General features: G+C 29.4%; 4 protein-coding genes and 1 pseudogene across 4 annotated transcripts in view; 4 read left to right on the forward strand and 1 right to left on the reverse strand.

The window, feature by feature from the left end:
• The window catches only part of LOC111625212, a 25,843-nt pseudogene extending 23,470 nt beyond the window's left edge, over positions 1–2,373 (forward strand).
• The window catches only part of LOC111625199 (cytochrome P450 4V2-like), a 13,600-nt gene extending 2,867 nt beyond the window's left edge, over positions 1–10,733 (forward strand). Inside the window, exons 4-12 of the mRNA XM_023368279.1 lie at positions 3,135–3,325; positions 3,398–3,467; positions 3,542–3,668; positions 4,399–4,596; positions 4,669–4,842; positions 8,798–8,864; positions 9,070–9,249; positions 9,351–9,504; positions 10,598–10,733. Of these exons, the coding sequence (XP_023224047.1) occupies positions 3,135–3,325; positions 3,398–3,467; positions 3,542–3,668; positions 4,399–4,596; positions 4,669–4,842; positions 8,798–8,864; positions 9,070–9,249; positions 9,351–9,504; positions 10,598–10,610 (1,174 nt within the window). The 3' untranslated portion in view covers positions 10,611–10,733. The remainder of the gene's footprint in view (positions 1–3,134; positions 3,326–3,397; positions 3,468–3,541; positions 3,669–4,398; positions 4,597–4,668; positions 4,843–8,797; positions 8,865–9,069; positions 9,250–9,350; positions 9,505–10,597) is intronic.
• Positions 271–2,033, forward strand: LOC111625201 (cytochrome P450 4C1-like). The gene is made up of 7 exons (XM_023368281.1): positions 271–336; positions 401–527; positions 594–785; positions 860–1,033; positions 1,104–1,170; positions 1,237–1,419; positions 1,491–2,033. The coding sequence occupies exons 1-7, from the start codon at positions 275–277 to the stop codon at positions 1,652–1,654; spliced, it is 969 nt and encodes a 322-aa protein (XP_023224049.1). The 5' UTR covers positions 271–274; the 3' UTR covers positions 1,655–2,033.
• A 534-nt stretch (positions 10,734–11,267) lies between the features above and the next one.
• Positions 11,268–20,102, forward strand: LOC111625214 (cytochrome P450 82G1-like). The gene is given in 22 exon segments (XM_023368296.1): positions 11,268–11,281; positions 11,366–11,369; positions 11,444–11,529; positions 13,752–13,942; positions 14,014–14,083; positions 14,164–14,290; positions 14,840–15,037; positions 15,110–15,283; positions 15,355–15,421; positions 16,153–16,335; positions 16,403–16,595; positions 16,902–17,086; positions 17,143–17,255; positions 17,327–17,412; positions 18,062–18,252; positions 18,327–18,396; positions 18,472–18,598; positions 18,730–18,918; positions 19,077–19,250; positions 19,319–19,385; positions 19,454–19,633; positions 19,941–20,102. Coding segments are annotated over 22 exon segments (2,847 nt in total). The 3' UTR covers positions 20,099–20,102.
• LOC111625202 lies at positions 12,089–13,015 on the reverse strand. Its single transcript, XM_023368282.1, has 3 exons — positions 12,788–13,015; positions 12,608–12,720; positions 12,089–12,540 (listed from the first exon to the last, which is right to left on the reverse strand). The coding sequence occupies exons 1-3, from the start codon at positions 12,975–12,977 to the stop codon at positions 12,451–12,453; spliced, it is 393 nt and encodes a 130-aa protein (XP_023224050.1). The 5' UTR covers positions 12,978–13,015; the 3' UTR covers positions 12,089–12,450.
• Positions 20,103–23,271: the final 3,169 nt, after the last annotated feature.

Raw genomic sequence — 23,271 nt, forward strand, 5'->3', positions numbered from 1 at the left:
CACGAAAGCGATTGTTCATGTAAAAAATAGCGGTCAACGTTACAATAAGTCCTCTCTCTATAAATACATGTTAAGAATGCGAGTTTATGAAGTCTTTTCTTTGGATATTCATGATAAAATAATTTAAATAATTCCAAAATACTTTGTGTAGAAATATATATTATAATAATTTATAGAAGCTAGAGTTAGTTTCTGTATAATCATTCTTGAATCTGGTATTTGTGAATGATCTTAACGTGTTGAAATTGTAAAATTTTCTTTAAAAGAAACAGCAATGGGAGTGGAAATAAAGGCACAAGAAAATGAAGAATCTGAATATGTAAAAGCCATTGGAAAGTAGGCATTGTTTATTCTTTATCACTCATCCATTATTAGATAATTTATTTATAATCTTTTATAGAGTGGAAGAATTGATAATTAACAGGATATCAACACCTTGGTTATGGCCTGATATATTTTTTAACATATCACCAACTGGTAGAGAATTTAGAAAAGTGGTTAACACAATACAAAGTTTTATTAAAAAGGTAAATCATTTAGAATTATTAAATCTTCATAATTAACTATGAATGAGTGCGAATCATTTTTTCTAGGTGATACAACAAAAAAAGAAAGAAATGCAAGAAAATTTAGAAGATAATATTAATGAAGATGATAACGAAAATATCTACATGCAAAGCAAAAAGAAGAAAGCATTCCTCACGTTACTCCTTCATCATTATTTAAAAGATGGGGATATTACTGAAGAAGATATTCGTGATGAAGTGAATACATTTATGTTCGCGGTATGTAACTGATCTATCTTCATTTTCTCTATGATTTTTTATGCTAATTTTAAGGTAATTTTGGGGGGATTTAGGGACACGATACCACTGCAGTTGGCATCAGTTGGGCTCTATACAATTTGGGATTGTATCCACAAATACAACAGAAACTCTATGAAGAAGTTCAAAGTATTTTTGGTGAAGATAAGGAAAGAGCAGTTAATCAAAATGATCTTCGAGAGATGAAATATCTAGAATGTTTTCTAAAGGTTAATATAATTTAATCAATTGAATATTGTTAATCAAAAACAATTAATTATGAATATTCATAATAAACAGGAATCTCTCAGATTGTATCCATCAGTTCCAACTATTATGAGAACTAATAATAAAGACTTTAAGCTAAGTAAGTGTATTATTAACTAAACAAACAATATACCGAGATATTAATAATAAATTTATTAAATTTTAGATGATGAAATCACAATTCCAGCAGGAACATCAATTTGTATTTATATATATTTACTCCATCGTGATCCTGAACTTTATCCAAATCCTGAAATATTCGATCCTGATAGATTTCTACCAGAAAATTCTATAGGAAGAAATCCTTATGCTTATATTCCTTTTGCAGCAGGACCAAGAAATTGCATTGGTAAGTATTTAATAAGGATCAATTTAAATATTGTCCTGAATGTAATTCTCGTAATCTTTCTTATTATTTAGGGCAAAAGTTTGCTTTTATGGAAGAGAAAATTGTCCTTACTAATATTTTACGTCATTTCCGGATCAAATCTCTGGATCCACCCGATAAAATTACGGAATGTGGAGAAATTGTACTTCGTCCTATGAATACTTTAAGGTTGCAATTCGTGATGAGAAATGAATAGAATCATTCAATTTTTACTGTATTTATCTACGTATTAGATATAAACAATTAATTTTTGTATTCTAGAAAATTTCTACAATATAATTAAGAATTTACTTCGATTTCTTTATGCTCTAACAATACAATTTTTGTACTTTAAAATAGAATTTTTATATATACAGTGTAATCAATAATGTAAATGTAACACATCAGATTGAATTCCTAAATGGAAAAAATCAAATACAAAAATAGGAAAAAAAAATCATCTACATATTTTGGAGATTAAATATTAGTTTTGTTCAGATGTTCTATTGAAATATCAGAGTCCATTATTTATATCAGGCATATTTAGATAATAGCATCTGTTGTAGGTATCGTACGTCGTGACTATATTACTTGTATGAATAGAAATATAGATTACGTTTACCTTCAGAATAAAATTATTTACATATTTTTCGTGGTACGAATAGAGTTTATTACATTATATTTAACCAATATAATAATAATAATAAAAGATCTTATTAAATTGTAAATTCGTGACGTAAATTGTAGTGTAAAAATTATTATTGTATAAGAATTATTTCGTATAAACTACGTTACAAATAGAATTGTTACGCCACAATTGTTTTATAAATCTGCTTGTATTTGATGTATTTGAACTTAATTGCCGAGTTTCGTAGCAATTGGTCAAACGGTATAGGCGTGCATAACGAACAAACATCCTCATTTATATATATAAACAATTAAATTTTACCTGATTTAGTTATTAATATTACATTAATTATTCTTAAATAAACAAAACTTTCAATTATTATCAATTTTTAATTTATGTTATCATTAATTCCATTATTTTCTGGTAACTTAACTTATTCCCTGCTATTAAGTGCGCTTTTTAGACAGTGAGGTCATTTATGACATCACAAAAGTACAGTCGACCCCCTATAACGCGGTACATACGTTCCACTTTATACGAATTTCGCGTTGTAGGAATCTTTAAATACATGAGTAAATCACAGCCCGACACGTGTGCAGTTTACGGACTACGGCTGTTTGAAAGGTTTTCTTCCATAAAATTAATCGATTCGAGACTAATTTGACTCAACATTTCCAATACTCGTATAATTTTTTTGGGAATAATCCGTATAAACTATGCTATAAACCAGGGGTGGCCAACACGAGGCCCGCGGGCCGCATGCGGCTTGCCGGTAGTCAAGTTGCGGCCCTCGGAGCTAGGTCAAATGAACGTAAATGTTAACTTTATTGTACATATCACTAAAAGAACATTACGTCATGAGTTATTCGTATCATGTATTTTTAAATTACAGCTAAGAGAAATTTGAAATATCTCTCATTTTTGGAAAAATTCATAGATTTTTAGCTATTTCAAACATCCCGCTATTTGACGCTCAGGGTTACTTAGTTTTTTGTCCGACGCTAGGTGTTNCAATACCGTAGAATTTAATTAATAATATAGAAGGTTTTATGTTTATTTTATAATGCAGATCCAGAGAATTATGGAAGCCAAGACGAAAGTTATTAACACCAGCATTTCATTTTAAAATTCTAGAAAGTTTTCATACAGTTATCAATAAACATTGTTTTATTTTAATCGATAAACTAGAGAAAAAAGTACAAGATCCATGGGTGAACATCACTCGCATGTTATCCTTATGCACTCTTGATATTATAGCAGGTATCTATTATTAATCCAATTGCTACATAATCTTATAAGGTATTAGTATATTTTTATAATATATTTATTAAGAAACTGCAATGGGAGTAGAAATAAATGCTCAACGCGACGAAGAATCTGAATATGTCAAGAATGTTAACAGGTTTTGAAACACTTTATTTGTATAAGTTTCAGAATTGACTGATCTATATCCTGTAATTCATCTTGTAATTCCAGAATTGAAGAATTGATATTGTTGAGAAATATGCATCCTTGGATGTGGTCTGATATGCTCTTTAGTATATCCTCATCAGGAAGAGAATTTAATCGTGTACTTAATACAGTACATAACTTTACTAGAAAGGTACGATTTAAAAATGTGAGGAAGATTATTCTTTTGTCCTTTCACATGATCGAATCTTTTCATTCTCTATATTATCATTTTCTGTAATTTAAATTTTCAGTTTTTTTCCAAATTTATGATCTATATCAGTGTTTTTCAACCTTCTTGAATACGCGACCCCTTTACAAGTTAAAAAATTCTGGCGACCCCCCAGGGCCATATTAAAATTATATCAGTGATTTTAAAAACTACGTATTTAATTTTCTTTCTGTTGAGACCTAAATATCAATTAAAAAACCAATTGTACTGTAAAATAAACAGATACAGTTTTCTCACTGAAATTGTAGTTTTCTTTATTGTAGTATAGGACCTACAAACACTTGTCTTTTTCTTTTACCCGCGACATCCCACGTAAGGCTTTGCGACCCCTCTGGGGGTCGCGACCCACAGGTTGAAAAACACTGATCTATATAATAGAATCATTACAAAGTAAACACTATAATTCATATTCTTATCTTCGAATATGATTACTAAAATAGCCTACTTAATACTGAGAAACTGTCTGTGAGCATCTCTAGTGAACCCTCAAAGCTTAAATAAGCTCTTTCTTCCTCTCTGTTCAAAATTGCTCACTTGTTTATCATTAATGTGTTCTAAGATGCTGTCCATAAACATAATTTTATATATGTGTATAATATGTGTATAATATTTATAAGATGAAGGAGTCATTTCAAGTTTTCTATGTTAATAGGTAATATCTGAAAGGAAACAAGAAATGCAAGAATATTTAAAAGATAACAAAGTCTCTATCGATGAAGATTCTGAAAATGTATATACTCAGAGTAAGAATAGAAAACCATTCCTCACCCTTCTTCTCCATCATCATTTGAATAATGGAGACATCACTGAAGAAGATATCAGAGAAGAAGTGGATACCTTCATGTTAGCTGTATGTATATAAGCTGTATATATAACACTAGACGTATTTTTAAGTAGTACTTTAGAATCATTCTTGCTTCAGGGCCACGATACTACGTCAGTAGGCATTTCATGGACATTATACAATCTCGGACTTTATCCCGATATACAGCAGAAAGTATACGACGAAGTTGTTAGTGTATGTGGAAATGATAAGAGAACACCAATTACATCAGAAGATATCAAAGAGATGAAGTATTTAGAATGTGTTATAAAGGTATATTTATAACTCTAGCATTATAAATTATATGTATCTGCTGTTAGTTATTTTAAATTCTGTAAATTTAGGAAACACTTAGATTGTATCCATCAGTTCCAGTAATTGGAAGAGAAACCAAAGAAGATTTTAAATTAAGTAAGCAACTTGTTATACGGGATGATCATATTTAAAGTTTCCCTACTGACTATGAGTACTACACATATTATAGACTATGAAAAGGATGAGGAAAAGGATGTTACAAAAAGTTTTAGTTCAAAAATTTCTGCTAGAAAATACTTTACAAAAAAATATACGAAGCAAAACAGGAAAAGAAAACGCACAACGAAATTGCATTTATTCGTACCACAAAGGACATGCTTNATATAAATTTAAACGTTATATGTATTATTAGAATGGAGAGTTTGATTACGGAAAGAACAATGTATCCTTGGTATCGATTCGATTTTATTTACTACTTAATATCAGCTGGAAAAGAATTCAAGAGATGTGTAAACATCATACATAATTTCACTAGACAGGTCAGTAAAATCTATTTTTCGTAATACATAGCAAATGATAAAAGACTTATAAAGTTGAGAAATTAAAAATTGTTTATAAGAAAATTATTAATTATTTATTAATTATTGATATATAACTCAACAAATCTAAGGTCATATCGGAGAGAAAAGAAGAATTTATAAAAATTTTAAAAGAATTGAAGAATGAAAGCGAAGAAAATGTCTTCTTTCAGAAGAAAGAGAAGAAACCATTTTTAGATCTTTTACTTTATCGTCATTTAGTCCATGGAGACATTACTCAAGAGGATATCAGAGAAGAAGTGGATACCTTCATGTTTGAGGTATGTAATGTTTAAGATAAAGGCATTCTTAAATTCACTTTGTTATAATTAAAAATAGTATATAAGTTGCTGCTCATTTATAATTAAAACACTCAAAGTAAATTCCATTACTGAATTACAGGATTCTATACATTTTAATATTAATCCTGTTTCATTAGGGTCACGATACTACAGCTATAGGAATAAGTTGGGCATTGTATAATCTCGGTTTATATCCCGATATACAAGAAAAAGCCTATGAAGAGTTGTACAAGATTTTTGGAGATGACAAAGAAAGGCCAATTACTTGTGATGATTTAAGAGATATGAAATATGTGGAATGTGTTATTAAGGTAATTTAGTTTTAGTTTAAAAATCCTAAATTAAATATTTAAATTTACAAATATGGTTTCATCATCAGGAAACATTAAGACTTTATCCTCCTGTTCCTGTCATAGCCCGTTGTCATTCTGAAGAGGCTCTCTGTTTATCCTCCTGTTCCTGTCATAGCCCGTTGTCATTCTGAAGAATTTAAGATAGGTGAATTTTAGTAGACTCGACACTATAACGAGAAATAAATGTACTAAATGTATCGTTTTTTAAACATTTTACTATATTAATTATTAAATATTTCATATTTTAATTGGGTATATTTACAACTTTATCAGCTTTTCGAACTTGTAGGTGTAGTCTATAAACACAGATAACGTCTGACTGATACGAGTTAAGAATACAAAATGGCGTATATACTGTTGATTACGGTATTAATTACTGTTACAGCAGCAATAATTTTATATATTCGATATAAGGAAGAACAAACGAAAACGAAGAAACACGGTTTATATGTTTTTCCAACCTTACCACTGTGGTACATCTTCTTGAAATTCCTGTTTAGAAATCGGGAGATTAATCAACAAGTTGGTAAGTTTACATGTTGTTATTTGCAATTATTTACTAATTAATTCTATTGTAGTTTCATTTCATAAGATTATTGGGATGAATAAGTTATTTGATAAGGAGAGAATCTTCATTCTTATATTCTCCAGAATGTTTATTGTTAATATATATAAAACCGAATATATAAAAGTAAGAATGTATTTTCTACAGTTTTAAGGTATATTAATTACAATTTTTAAGATAATTTTCATTATTTTAAGGCAGTTTTAAACAATAACGACGTAATTAATAAATCACCAATGTATCGTATGATGCATCCTTGGATTGGAACTGGTCTTTTAACCAGGTATTTGTTTTAAAGACGTAATTTCCTTCTGTTACTTAACATTCAAATCTTATAAATTACTTTTTATTATTGTAGTAACAAAGAAAAATGGAAGCAAAGACGAAAACTTTTAACTCCAGCATTTCATTTTAATATATTAGAAACCTTTCAACCCATCTTTAACGAACATTCATTTGTTCTTGTACAAAAATTAAATAAATTAGAACCCAATTCTTGGATCGATATTGTGCCTCTGATGTCTCTTTGTACATTAGACATAATTGGAGGTAAATATTATAAAATTTTATGCTAAAAAAAATAACATTTCGTAACATTTACTATTTCTGCTGTTAGTTATTTTAAATTCTGTAAATTTAGGAAACACTTAGATTGTATCCATCAGTTCCAATAATTGGAAGAGAAACCAAAGAAGATTTTAAATTAAGTAAGCAATATAATATNACGTAATAATAGTCGACTCACGCAGGATACGTATGGAGTGTAGTCTATCGATAAGTCTCAAAATGGCCGCTGCTGCAAAGAATCACGGGAGCGTGTCCTGACCTTCTTATATAGACCTTGGACTCGATAAATGCATACTAGCGTCAGCTAGTATCAAAGATTGTAACTAAAGTTTGCATAAAATGTTTTTTTTTTCTGCTAGTATAAATGTTTTCTAGATATACTAAGCATAGACTTATAGGTATTATTTAGAATTTATCTTTAAGTGACAGGTGAAGACTGGTTCGCACCGGAAATTACATAATTTTTAACTGTAATTTTTATTAACTTTATTATTAATTTTTATTAACTTATTATTACTTTTTATTAACTTGTAATTTTTATTACAGTTAAAAAAAATAACAGTGAAATAACGTTAACAGCTCTTTATTACAACCTTTTAATACTACTGTACTTTTTAAAAATTTATATAATCAAATATAATATTATTGAAGTTATTTCGTTGACAATTATGTCAATTATTAAGAAAGAGTATTAATCGAGAAATTACTATAAACTCTTTATATTGATACACTTCTGAATGAATCTTTGTATTCTGAAGGACAATTTAAAGTTGAATCTGATTCACTTTATAAAAGTTTACTAATTTATTTAGAAATACATTTTCTTCCAGTAATATTAATTCATTGTTATATGACGTTTGTATTAAGTTGACGTTCATTGAAAACGGGACTATTATTTAATAATACAGTTAAAGAAAAATTAAAAAGGTAAGGTTTTTGGAGCAGGAGTCAGAAAATATTTATCTTCGTGGCACAAGTATATGAAATAATATGTAATAAGGATCTCTTGTAGCGTTTAAATTCTATAGTAATTATGCTTCTATGTAGAAAAATGGCCGATATTTCGATGCTTGTAAATGAAGATTTTGGGTCAACCAATGGCCAAGTGAATAAAACCACTAAACACTGATGGTTGGCGGTGGTTCTGCACCTGGCCAACGGGCTAGCCACGTGGAGTTTTACGGGTTTTCTTCACGTTGTAATACCTAAATAGGGACCAGTTTCTTACAGAAAGTCCTCTTGAAAAGCATGGACTTCGTCAGATCGATCACTTGTTGCGTTGTCGCGTAGAAACACAATGTGAAAAGTTACAAAATGAAAATTACCATAGTCACATAAAATTTTATTCTTAGACGACTTCGGCTAGAGTAAGTGCACTTCACATCGGTTAAAGTGTACCTAGGTAACCCCANATTCAACGCGAAGCGACACGCAACGGAGAAAAATTTCGAAATCGGATACGTTAAACTATTTTTTCGTACGTAAATCAGTTATCCGAAATATCAGTTATTTGGACAACCCCAGTCGTCAATTGATTCGGAAAATCGACGCTCTACTGTAATTAAATTTCTAAATTAAATTATTTACTGATAAATTCCTATTCATCAGGAATCACTAAGACTTTATCCTCCAGTTCCTTTCATTGCTCGTTCGCATCCTGAAGAATTTAAGATAGGTGAATTTTATAATTTATATTTTAAAGATGTGTGGTTATTTTAAAGATGTGTGGCTATTTATAAGCCATTTTGCTTAATACTCAGATACATATCATTAAAAATCAAAAATATTCAATTGTCTATACATATTATATGCATAAATAGCCACATCCTATCTTTTGATTATGATTAGACTGAATTCTATTGTTTAATTAAACGTCTTAGGTGATAAAATTATGCCAAAAAATGCAGTTGTACACATACTTATACATTCCATACATCGAGATCCTGAATTCTATCCAGATCCTGAATCATTTAAGCCTGAGAGATTTTATCCTGAGAATTGTAGTGAAAGAAATCCTTTCGCATATATTCCATTTTCGGCAGGATCACGAAATTGCATTGGTAAAATATTAATCCCTCTTTGAGATATATCGACGTCTTAAAATTAGTGAAATAGATGGAGTTTTCGAAGCAATATATTAATGTTTTTTTAAAATTTTCAGGACAGAGATTCGCCCTAATGGAAGAGAAAGTGGTGATAGCTAATGTATTACGTTACTTCCGGATATATGCCAAAGAGAAACCTGATAAAATGATCGAATGCGGTCAATTAGTACTTAGATCTGTGAATGGTATACATTTAAAATTCGAGAAAAGGTGAAAAAGTATGCTTTTTTTGTTACCATCAGCATCGTCTTTGTTCTACATTGACATATTGTTGATTCATGTGAGTCAATTTTTTCTTCATTCTCTTCTCTTGTTTCATTTAGTTTTCATCAATGTCCTACCAGCTTTCTTCTATTCTTTCAATGTTCTTTTTCATCTTTTCTCTTTGAATCTTATGTGAACGTACTCTAGGGATTTTACCAGTGAGTTCTAAATAAAATCCTTGGCTCTGGATTATTATTCTCGTTATATCTTCATTATTTTTGCCATTCCTAGTAAAAACACTAGCATGATACTTGAAATCGTGTACATATTTTAATCTCACTCTTTCAAGCATTACTGCACTATTAATTTTTTATTCACGGCTAATTACGATCTTATTTTTAATTCATATGTTTTAAATGTTATTGCCTACTTATTTAGTAGTTACAATATGGGAAAATTCACAGGTCTAACAGCAATTTCAAACGCTGCAATTCCTTCTTTGTATTCATCAGTTGCGTCTAGGAATCATCCTACATAGAATTGATCAATACAAGAGAAGGAATTACACCGTTATCCATAGTTATTATATACAGCAAATCGGTTAAGAATTTTTCTAATGCATATTATTATTAATTTCAAACTATCCAGGTTTACTTTCAACAACACGACAACACGTAGGCAATCTGCCCGGAGGATTGCCACGTGGAATTTTCCATAGGAAACTATCCCCTATTTTGTTGTTACAACGTGAAGAAAACCAGGAAAACTCCACGTGACAAGCCCGTTTGCGATGTGCCAATTCACGACTGTTCAATTGTTTTGTCCACTGGCAGACCTCAGATTTATTATATAAAGTGTTTATAATTTCTGTTTTCAACTTATAATGTTTCTTGACACTTCTGTACTGTTTTTCTATCAAATTCGTCGTTTATCTCTTCGTATAAGTTTCTATTCTTTTAATGCTGGCTTCTAAGAATCTTTCAATTTCATACAGTGTTAAAGTAATATTTCTATAATTTCTTCATTATTTTATAAATATTTATATTGTGTTTCATTTAGAATTACTTGTTTCTCATCGTTTTTAATGTATGTTTTTCAGAACATTCAAATGAATACATCCAATACCAGAAGATGGGTATATATTTTGTATCTGTATTTAAACACCAGACTTGATGTGTAGCAACTATTATACTTTCGAAATAATAAAAAAAATATTGTAAAAATACTTGAATTTTGTAATATTAAATTTCTGGATAAAGTATTAAAAATGAATAGAGTATTGTTTATTTGCTATTGTAAATAATATTATAAATATAACGATAATCATAGCTCGCTTCATAGCGTTAAATTTTTCAAAGTGATCCTTGAATAATATATATAGAGAGAAAAAATGAATTCCTTAAAATATTAAAAGAATTGAAGAATGAAAGCGAAGAAAATGTCTTCTTTCAGAAGAAAGAGAAGAAACCATTTTTAGATCTTTTACTTTATCGTCATTTAGTCCATGGAGACATTACTCAAGAGGATATCAGAGAAGAAGTGGATACCTTCATGTTTGAGGTATGTAATGTTTAAGATAAAGGCATTCTTAAATTCACTTTGTTATAATTAAAAATAGTATATAAGTTGCTGCTCATTTATAATTAAAACACTCAAAGTAAATTCCATTACTGAATTACAGGATTCTATACATTTTAATATTAATCCTGTTTCATTAGGGTCACGATACTACAGCTATAGGAATAAGNATTAGGGATTTTTCAATATTTATGTGCAAACAGCCGTATATACGATAGAGAAAGAATTTATTCGATTTGTGTGGCTGGAAACGTATTTGTACATCTATACAAACCGGAATTTATAAAAGTAAAGTATATAAAAAAATACGTTTATTAAGTTAAAAAAAAATACAGTTTATTTCAATTATATTTATTTCTTCCTCAAGACAATTATAAACAGTCATACGGTTCTAGATAAAGGTTGGATATATAATTTTTTTAAAGCGTGGCTTGGAAATGGATTAATTACAAGGTAAATTTAATCTCAACTTTCATTGATAAAACAGAATAAACACTATTAATATTTAAAAGAGTGAGTATTTGTAGTCTAAACGTAGAATAACTTCTGTGCGGTTAGATAATCATTCTATTCCACTATAATTGACAAGTACTACACTTACTACGTTTCCATTGTTTCCTCGTGTTTGCTAATGCCGATATCGTCAATATGTTTAATGACACGCGTTTTATTTCTCACAATTGCAATCACAAGATCAGAATCGGTGTTATTAAGATGCTAAGAGACTTAGTTTTACTCCACATGATCTTACGATGATAATATGATTCGTTGGATCGCTCATTTTTCTTTCTTGAGTTACATCTTGAATTTGTAAATGACCAATAAACTATACATATAAATATTGTAAAGTCTTTGTAAATCCGCACTTAAAATGTATATTTTAATATTGGCGGTAGACTATCACACAGCTTTGTGATCAAAAGCTGTGTGATAGTCTACCGCCAATATTAAAATATACATTTTAAGTGCGGATTTACAAAGACTTTACAATATATATATGTATAGTTTATTGGTCATTTACAAATTCAAGATGTAACTCAAGAAAGAAAAATGAGCGATCCAACGAATCATATTATCATCGTAAGATCATGTGGAGTAAAACTAAGTCTCTTAGCATCTTAATAACACCGATTCTGATCTTGTGATTGCAATTGTGAGAAATAAAACGCGTGTCATTAAACATATTGACGATATCGGCATTAGCAAACACGAGGAAACAATGGAAACGTAGTAAGTGTAGTACTTGTCAATTATAGTGGAATAGAATGATTATCTAACCGCACAGAAGTTATTCTACGTTTAGACTACAAATACTCACTCTTTTAAATATTAATAGTGTTTATTCTGTTTTATCAATGAAAGTTGAGATTAAATTTACCTTGTAATTAATCCATTTCCAAGCCACGCTTTAAAAAAATTATATATCCAACCTTTATCTAGAACCGTGTGACTGTTTACAATCATCTTAAAATATAAGAAATTTATATTTAATTAATATAAAACATATATTTTAACATAACATTATACGTACTTCCATATATTCTGGTTTGTACAAATGTAAAATAACATTTCCGCCTACATTAAAAGCAAACATTCTTTCCTTGTCGTAGAAAAGACTATTGGCTTGTACGTATTGGAAAATCCCTAATTAGAATTAAAAAGAGTCCCTTATTTTTAATTATTAATAATTATAAAATATATAAAAACTTACAAATATTAGGATTAAAATCTGAATTTTTTCTCATCAGCATTGATTTAAAAAATGAATAAATTATATTAGGTAATGGAGAGATAGGTAAATTACACTCTTTTAGACGATTTAACTGCTTGTAATGATTCCATTTTACACCAAATATCAACAGAACTACACAGAAAATAAGTGTAAAAAGTTGCCACAACATCCTTAAAGTCTAAGTGTACAAATCAATGTTATATATGATTTATTGGACCTTGTATTTTGATAATACTTTTCTTATCTTCTATAAACATTTATAGAAAATAAGTTGATTTATTATTGTAAATATTCTCTTATATAAAATTATAATATAATATTTATATTTATATATATATTATTCAAGGATCACTTTGAAAAATTTAACGCTATGAAGCGAGCTATGATTATCGTTATATTTATAATATTATTTACAATAGCAAATAAACAATACTCTATTCATTTTTAATACTTTATCCAGAAATTTAATATTACAAAATTCAAGTATTTTTACAATATTTTTTTTATTATTTCGAAAGTATAATAGTTGCTACACATCAAGTCTGGTGTTTAAATACAGATACAAAATATATACCCATCTTCTGGTATTGGATGTATTCATTTGAATGTTCTGAAAAACATACATTAAAAACGATGAGNTATATATATTGTAAAGTCTTTGTAAATCCGCACTTAAAATGTATATTTTAATATTGGCGGTAGACTATCACACAGCTTTGTGATCAAAAGCTGTGTGATAGTCTACCGCCAATATTAAAATATACATTTTAAGTGCGGATTTACAAAGACTTTACAATATATATATATAACAGCAGTCATAAGAAATTTAATTAAAATAAACTATACCATAAATGTTTATTTATTCATTGTTTATTGCTATATTAAATATTTAATACTTCTATTCATTGTTTTAATCTTTTAAAATGGGTGCTTTGTTCAATAGATCCAGAGAATTATGGAGGCCAAGACGAAAGTTATTAACACCAGCATTTCACTTTAAAATTCTAGAAAATTTTCATACAGTTATCAATAAACATTGTTTTATTTTAATCGATAAACTAGAGAAAAAAGTACAAGATCCATGGGTTAACATCACTCGCATGTTATCCTTATGCACTCTTGATATTATAGCAGGTATCTATGAATGATATAAATACTTAAAAATCTTATATATATATATATAATTTTATAATATACTTATTTAGAAACTGCAATGGGAGTAGAAATAAATGCTCAACAGGATAAAGAATCTGAATACGTCGTGGCTATCAATAGGTTAATTAATATTGAAATTTTCATACAAGTTGTAGATTTGAATCATCTATATTAAACGAGTTTTTTTTCTTTAATTCTAGAATTGAAAAACTGTTACTACGAAGACTTGCATATCCTTGGCTATGGTCTAACACCATTTTCAATTTAACCCCATCGGGAAGGGAAGTTAATCGCGTTGTTAACACTCTGCATAGTTTCACTAGAAAGGTGCTACTGCTGTTGTATTACTTCCCATAAGTAATCAAAGTATGAGATATTAATAATTGTTTACTACAAATGACTATACAATATACATTATGTAGTACAATTATAATGTTTTATTCTAAAACACGTTTCTTCCACTATTTACCTTCAATTTAATTCTAAGCACATATATGCTTTGTAAATTATAAATATTATAAACAAACATAAAGTAAACTACAGGTCAACACAAATACACAAACACACATACAAAATTTTTCCTTCATCCCTGATCGTTGGAAGCATCACTCACTAGGAAAATAGGGTCTGAACTAAAAATTAGCTGGAGAAACAGGAATTATGAAAATTCTGACTTTGTATAACTTAATTTACAGTATAAAAGCATGCAAGGTGTGTTATTGTAAGTAAAATGACAATGCCAAATGAAGTAAAATGACAGTAAAATGAAGATAAAAGTGTAACATATAACGAATGATGATTCCTTCTAATAACTTTATTATATGTGTATAATAATTATAAGATGAAGAGGTCATTCCAAGTTTTCTATGTTAATAGGTAATATCTAAAAGGAAACAAAAAATGCAAGAATATCTAAAAGATAAAAAAGTCTCTATCGATGAAGATTCTGAAAATGTATATACTCAGAGTAAGAACAGAAAACCATTCCTCACCCTTCTTCTCCATCATCATTTGAATAATGGAGACATCACTGAAGAAGATATCAGAGAAGAAGTGGATACCTTCATGTTAGCTGTATGTATATAAGCTGTATATATAACACTAGACGTATTTTTAAGTAGTACTTTAGAATCATTCTTGCTTCAGGGCCACGATACTACTTCAGTAGGCATTTCATGGACATTATACAATCTCGGACTTTATCCGGATATACAGCAGAAAGTATACGACGAAGTTGTTAGTGTATGTGGAAATGATAAGAGAACACCAATTACATCAGAAGATATCAAAGAGATGAAGTATTTAGAATGTGTTATAAAGGTATATTTATAACTCTAGCATTATAAATTACATATTTCTGCTGTTAGTTATTTTAAATTCTGTAAATTTAGGAAACACTTAGATTGTATCCATCAGTTCCAGTAATTGGAAGAGAAACCAAAGAAGATTTTAAATTAAGTAAGCAACTTGTTATACGGGATGATCATATTTAAAGTTTCCCTACTGACTATGAGTACTACACATATTATAGACTATGAAAAGGATGAGGAAAAGGATGTTACAAAAAGTTTTAGTTCAAAAATTTCTGCTAGAAAATACTTTACAAAAAAATATACGAAGCAAAACAGGAAAAGAAAACGCACAACGAAATTGCATTTATTCGTACCACAAAGGACATGCTTTTGCAGATGATGTTTACCGATATAAGAAATGTTGCTAAATGTGTCCTCGATCGTTCAAGTGTAAAATTTGAAGGCGATGAACACACAGCTGACCGCAACTGTCCTCCACCGATGCTATGCAATACGATGCTTTAAGTCTGTTAAAATTTGAACATTTATATGATAAACCATATTCTTTAAATGATCTGCAATAAGAAATTGCATAGATTTGGATTCCGCTCATTGTTTTCACTAATACGTACTACATACGTAATGTATAAAACAGATTAAAATGTCAGTTTAAGGTTGGTCTCTGTTATTTACTTTGTTTTCTTTTCGTGTATTTTTGTATTAATATCATCCTTCTTCCCATCCTTTGCATAGTCTGTAAGCCTGTACAAATTTTGGTGTCAATCCGCTTATTGCTTACAACTACATATTATTTTGAATAAGGAAATTTTAATTATGGCCATCCTGTATTATCTTATATTTTAACTAAAAAGTTACGAAAGGGCTATTTATTTTTAGATGAAACAATAACTATACCAGCAAAGTCCTTCGTTTTTCTTCACATCTATTTCTTACATCACGATCCCGAATATTATCCAAATCCTGAAGTATTCGATCCCGATCGGTTCCTGCCAGAAAACTGTAAAGGAAGACATCCTTTCGCCTTTATCCCCTTTTCGGCAGGGCCAAGAAATTGCATAGGTAAGTACAATGTGTATGCAATTAAAGATATTTATATGCAAAATTTACTGTATAATTTTGTAATTAGGTCAAAAATTTGCATTGATGGAAGAGAAGATTATTATAAGCAATATTTTACGTCATTTCATTGTCAAATCTGTTGATTATCCTGATAAGATTCCTTTGTGTCCTGAAATTGTTCTTCGACCCGCTAAAGACTTAAAACTGCAATTTAAAGCAAGATAAAATGAAATTTTAAAGAATAGGAATCTCTATTATTTGTATTTTTACAAAATTTTAATGTAACTTTTTACGTATTTTTAATAATAAATGTGTATTTTTACTTAATTAACTACACAAATAACGTGTTTCCAGTAAGAAAATTCGATGTAATATTTAGTAATAAGAATAAATTAAAAATTTCACTAAATAATTTCTAATTAATTTCTATTAAAAACATTAAAAATTAATTTAATAATTTTTGTTTACCGAAGACGTATACACTACTCTATCAGCTATAAAGAGCATAGTTCAAGTGTAAGTTTAAACATAGATAAATCTTTAACTGATATTACTTAAGAATGAAAAATGGCGTATATACTTTTAACTGTAGCACTAGTTATTGCTATAACAGCAATTATTTCCTATGTTCGATGGAAGAAACAAGTAACAAAAGCAAAGAAAGATGGTTTAAACTTATTTACACTTGCTCCAATGTGGTACATTTTCTGGAAATTCTTATTTAGAAATAGAGAAGTTAACGATCAAGTTGGTAAGTAAAAGAAAAAATTATTTAATGTAATTACTTTAACATTAATTCTATTCAAGTTTTATTTAGCAGAATATGTGGAATGAATAAGTTGTTTGAGAGGGAGCGAATCTTCGCTGTTACCTTCAACAGAACGTTTATTATTCATATTTATAAAACCGAACATATAAAAGTATAAAGATTTTTTCTTGTAAATAATTAAAATACAATAAGTATTTAACCTAATTTTCATGATTTTTTAAGCCAATTTTAAATAACAACGATGTACTTAATAAATCAAGAATGTACGATTTAATGCATCCTTGGATCGGAAAAGGTCTGCTTACAAGGTAAAAAAAAAAGCATTTAATATTTTAAAAATATATTCGATAATTTAACTGCGTTTTTATATGCTTGCAACACTTAAATTATCTCAGTTTTATCTGTTTACAAGGTTATTTATATCATTACTTAACTCTATAACTGTAATTTTTCGGATCTATAGATTAAATAAGAGAATAAAAAAGTTATCGTTGATTTTTATATAATTTTAATACATTTACTAAAGGCATTAATATATTTATAAAGTTAAGAAATAGTCATTATACCAATGAGGATATTCGTTTCTTGTTTATTTAAATATTAATAAAAAACGGACACTGATTTAGCAGGAAAGTATGATGTACAGGGGCATGACACTACTAATTTGAGGCGAAAAACATATATTTTAAAAGCCATTTATCATTATTATAATATGACAAGTTATTGTTTTTCTTTCTAAATTGGTATTATAAAAGTCGATCTTAAAGCATTTTTAAGTGTGTTTTATTTTATAATTAATCATAACTCTAAAGAGTAACAAAGAGGAAGAAAGGTTTGAACCTTTCTTCCTCTTTGTTACTCTTAATGAATATTTTGCAATAAATTTCCTTCTATTATTGGCTTTATTTTCTTGTGTTTCTTCTTACAATCTTACAAATTTACTTTTTATTATTGTAGTACCAAAGAAAAATGGAAACAAAGACGAAAACTTTTAACTCCAGCATTTCATTTTAATATATTAGAAACCTTTCAACCCATCTTTAACGAACATTCATTTGTTCTTGTACAAAAATTAAATAAATTAGAACCCAATTCTTGGATCGATATTGTTCCTCTGATGTCTCTCTGTACATTAGACATAATTGGAGGTAAATATTATAAAATTTTATGCTAAAAAAGATACCATTTCGTAACATTTACTATGGAAAATATCTCATTGTAGAGACAGCAATGGGAGTGAAGTTGAAATCACAGGAAAATGAAAGTTCTGAATACGTTCAAGCAGTGGGAAAGTGAGTTTTCTTATTAAAAAAACAATAAAAAGAAAATTAATTTAATATAAATTTAAACGTTATATGTATTATTAGAATGGAGAGTTTGATTACGGAAAGAACAATGTATCCTTGGTATCGATTCGATTTTATTTACTACTTAATATCAGCTGGAAAAGAATTCAAGAGATGTGTAAACATCATACATAATTTCACTAGACAGGTCAGTAAAATCTATTTTTCGTAATACATAGCAAATGATAAAAGACTTATAAAGTTGAGAAATTAAAAATTGTTTATAAGAAAATTATTAATTATTTATTAATTATTGATATATAACTCAACAAATCTAAGGTCATATCGGAGAGAAAAGAAGAATTTATAAAAATTTTAAAAGAATTGAAGAATGAAAGCGAAGAAAATGTCTTCTTTCAGAAGAAAGAGAAGAAACCATTTTTAGATCTTTTACTTTATCGTCATTTAGTCCATGGAGACATTACTCAAGAGGATATCAGAGAAGAAGTGGATACCTTCATGTTTGAGGTATGTAATGTTTAAGATAAAGGCATTCTTAAATTCACTTTGTTATAATTAAAAATAGTATATAAGTTGCTGCTCATTTATAATTAAAACACTCAAAGTAAATTCCATTACTGAATTACAGGATTCTATACATTTTAATATTAATCCTGTTTCATTAGGGTCACGATACTACAGCTATAGGAATAAGTTGGGCATTGTATAATCTCGGTTTATATCCCGATATACAAGAAAAAGCCTATGAAGAGTTGTACAAGATTTTTGGAGATGACAAAGAAAGGCCAATTACTTGTGATGATTTAAGAGATATGAAATATGTGGAATGTGTTATTAAGGTAATTTAGTTTTAGTTTAAAAATCCTAAATTAAATATTTAAATTTACAAATATGGTTTCATCATCAGGAAACATTAAGACTTTATCCTCCTGTTCCTGTCATAGCCCGTTGTCATTCTGAAGAATTTAAAATTGGTAAATTTTTATAATTTTATATTCTAAAATTATGATTATAAACTCAATTCCAATATTATAATATTTAGATGATATAACTATACCCAAAGATTCGATAGTGAATATATTTATACATTCCCTACATCGAGATCCTGAATTCTATCCAGACCCTGAAAAATTTAATCCTGAACGATTTTATGCTGAAAACAACAGAGAAAGAAATCCCTTTTCATATATTCCATTTTCTGCAGGAGCACGAAATTGTATTGGTAAGATAATATGTAATTTTGACGATTAATGCTCTTAACAAAGGTCTATAAACACAAGGTCTGGACACGCATAGCGGCAGTTGCCATTTTGGGTCTTTTGCGATCGTATTTACGGTGTTTCTAGAGCGAATGAGGGGGAAAAAAACAGAGCCAAATTCGCTCTATAAACACATTATACACTAACACAATAGAACCAATATGGCGACTGCCGCGATCTTGTGTTTATAGACATTGGCGCAACGTTTTACAACTGTGCCATCTATTGTCGAAAAAATAATACATTAATGTTTTTTTTTTTAAATTTCAGGGCAGAGATTCGCCCTGATGGAAGAGAAAGTGGTAGTAGCTAATATATTACGTCATTTCCGAATATATGCCAAAGAGAAACCTGATAAAATGATCGAATGTGGCCAATTAGTACTTAGATCTGTGAATGGCATACATTTAAAATTCCAGAAGCGATAAAAGAGTGATTTATTTTAACTCTATAAAAATATAGATATTTTTCCATAAAATTGTTTAATATTATTTACTCATCATTATTTTTAATCTCTGTTTTTCAGATTATAAAAGTAGCCAATACCATTTTGAATTTGAACTTTTTATAATTTCAACTTCAACTGAACACGACGTTTGCCTGAAATGCATAATGGAGGAAGAAATAAAAGTTAATAATGTAAAATAATATTAAAATAATCTTGTCCTTGGTGTAATAAGTCTGGAAATAAAATTACCTTTTAAATAAGTGTAGTGAACTTAATTTTTTTTTATGTTAGAAAAATAAAATTTAATATTGTGGGTTAAAATTCTTATAAATATTTTAACCTTTCATTCAATTTTTTAGTTCAAATAATATTTTACATATAGACAAATGTAGCAATCTTACCCTGAAAAATAAGGGCCAATTTGTCATTGAAAGTTGACTCGTTCCAGATAAACTATTCCCATCAATTCTAAATCATAAGAATTATTATAATAATTCATAGCGTATATCTTCATAGTGTCCTCGCATTGGAAATTTGCTAATGTTTAAATATCCATTGTATTAATGTTAATTCATTCAGATCGTGTTCATGCGTAATCTATTCGTTATCAATATGTACACTCGTTGCCATAAAAATTAGCGCATCAAAAAGGAGTTGTTGTATCGATGAGAAACTTGACATGCAGATAAGTTTCAAGCAGAAAGGGAAATGATTACAGTTATAGGAAAGTCCTAAATTATAGTAATCAGCCCAATCATTGGAAATGTAAGTGGGCTATATTACTTTATATATATACACAGATATCCCTCGTACAACACTGTTTAGAGAAATTTTTCATAACTTTAGAGTACAAATTCAGTTTATCTATATTTTTTTGGAACGTAACTACCGTATTATACAAAGGATACCTGTATTAATACATTTCTATTAGTACTTTATAAAAACAACATATATTTTTAGATCAAACATTAATTACATCACAAATTTTTATATTTTTCTTCAAATACATGCACTACATTCTGATCCTGAATATTATCCAAATCCTGAAATATTCGAGAATTGTTTATATCAAGCTCCACGTTTTTGCAAGGGGTGCAAGTGCTTCATTACGGCAAAGACCTCGTGTGAAACTTCTCCGAGATGCTACGGCAGATTTCACTTAAATAGAACAAAAATGCTCGCACAGAATGCCAGCTAAATCCAAAAAACATGTGTAAAATGCTCCAGAGTGACTAGTGGCATTTCGTCAGCCGCCACTAACAACACTCCGTGAGTTTCAAAATGCACTTGTCCATGAATGCACTGCTCCAGACATATATGATAACCAACAATATGATCGAAATGAACAATCGCTGTTTAGCCTGTGCGCCTACAGGAGGCATTCAGTTACGGTTAGTATCTCTTTACTCCATAATAACAAATCATAATAACAAATAGTAAATACAAAAAGTAATCGGTGACAGGTGTTCAGTTCAGTAACCTTTTTTTTTTACTTTTCTGGCTCTGTATGCGTAACAGAGGGTAAGTATGGCGATTGGTCAAAAATGACCCCTCAAGATTTTTACATTTTCAGACTGAGGATACATTGAAATGTCAAGAAATTCATTATATTACTGCTGTAAACCCTAAAATGACAATTGATATGTGTCCCCGGATTTGCTGAAAAAATCCCGTTACCCTATCTTTACCAATAAGACGAGAATAGTTCAAACCGTGGTCAATTTGGCGAAAATAATCTTACTTTTCTCGTTCATAATGTCTTCGACAGTGTAGTAAAGGAATGAATAATTTTCGAAGACATTGGAAAGAATACGTACTCTGAAAATTGCCAGCCATTGCGCTTTTTGTAGAATATAGGAGTAGCGATTTAAAGGCATTCTGCTAGCATGCAAAGGGCTACAATTGTTAAAAATTCCTGTTTGGGCTTAACAAAATAGAAAAGACATTACTTTATAATAAATGAAAGTTCTCGACATCTGTAAATTTCATTTATTAGAAAATCATAATTATTTGAAATTTTTAATTGGAATATTTCAAACCTATTAATATCTTTGCGCAACGCGTGACATATTTATCGTAATCGTAATACGGGTTATTAGAAATATATTGTAACAATACGTAACAATTTGTTAGAATATATTGTTGTTTTTTTCTATTGTAGGTCGACATTCTTAAGCGGAAATTTCTCTCTTTGAAATTTCCCGAGAGAATGGACTATTATATATTAATTTAAATGTAAACATCCATAATAAATAGGTACTATACAAGGTTATCCATTTAATACCATCTCGTTAAGCCAAAATATTTGATACTTTAAACTCGAACCTATCTTCCTCAGAGACGTGCAGAACCGTTTTGGCGCCCTAGATGAACATCATATCGGAGGCCCTGACTCAACTTTAAATATAAGAAACATTCTACGGGTTCATATTGTTACTCCGAGGTCGACTCTCAGGGCGAAGACAGAAGACACCGACGGGAGACGAAGGAGGCCCTCTGTGTCCTGCTCCTTGAATCCCCGTCATGGTGAAGAGAGACGACACCGAAAAGAGTCGAAGAAGACCCTCTGTGTCCCGCTTCTTCAAAACCCGCTCATGGTGAAGACAGGGGTTGAAAGACATCGACGGAAGACGAACAGGGTTGTCTATGTCCCGGTCTTTCAAAGCCCGCTTAGGGCGAAGAAAGAAAAGTCCGACGGAAGAGGAACAGGGCCCCGCTAATTCAAAGCCACGTAGGGCCACGTATTTTCGTGGTTTTTTAATGAGATTTGTTGGGAGTTTTAAGTAAATTACAGTTTAGTGATCCTAACGTGGATTTGTTTTATTATGACCTGGTATCTTTATAGGTTTCATTATTACTAGTTTTAATATAGCATTCATTAGTTTTGATAATAATACTGTAGGTTTCGGAAAGTTAAATTTGAAGTATTCAGAGATTATAAATATTTTTACAGTTTGAGTTAGGACGAATGAAACTCGACAAATGATGTTAGTCACGTGTGGAGTTTCATTTTTTCTAACTCTTGGTGAAGACATCCACCTCCACGTGGTGAGTTCTGGGTTGTCATTCGTCTGGAAATGACGAAGGCAATCGAAGTGCTGCTTGTTTCCGTTACATTTAATATTATAATAAGAAATTAAAATATGCCACTAC

This window comes from Centruroides sculpturatus, unplaced genomic scaffold (genome assembly GCF_000671375.1).
Source record: "Centruroides sculpturatus isolate CEXI.00-Female unplaced genomic scaffold, Cexi_2.0 scaffold456, whole genome shotgun sequence".
NCBI lineage: Eukaryota > Metazoa > Arthropoda > Arachnida > Scorpiones > Buthidae > Centruroides > Centruroides sculpturatus.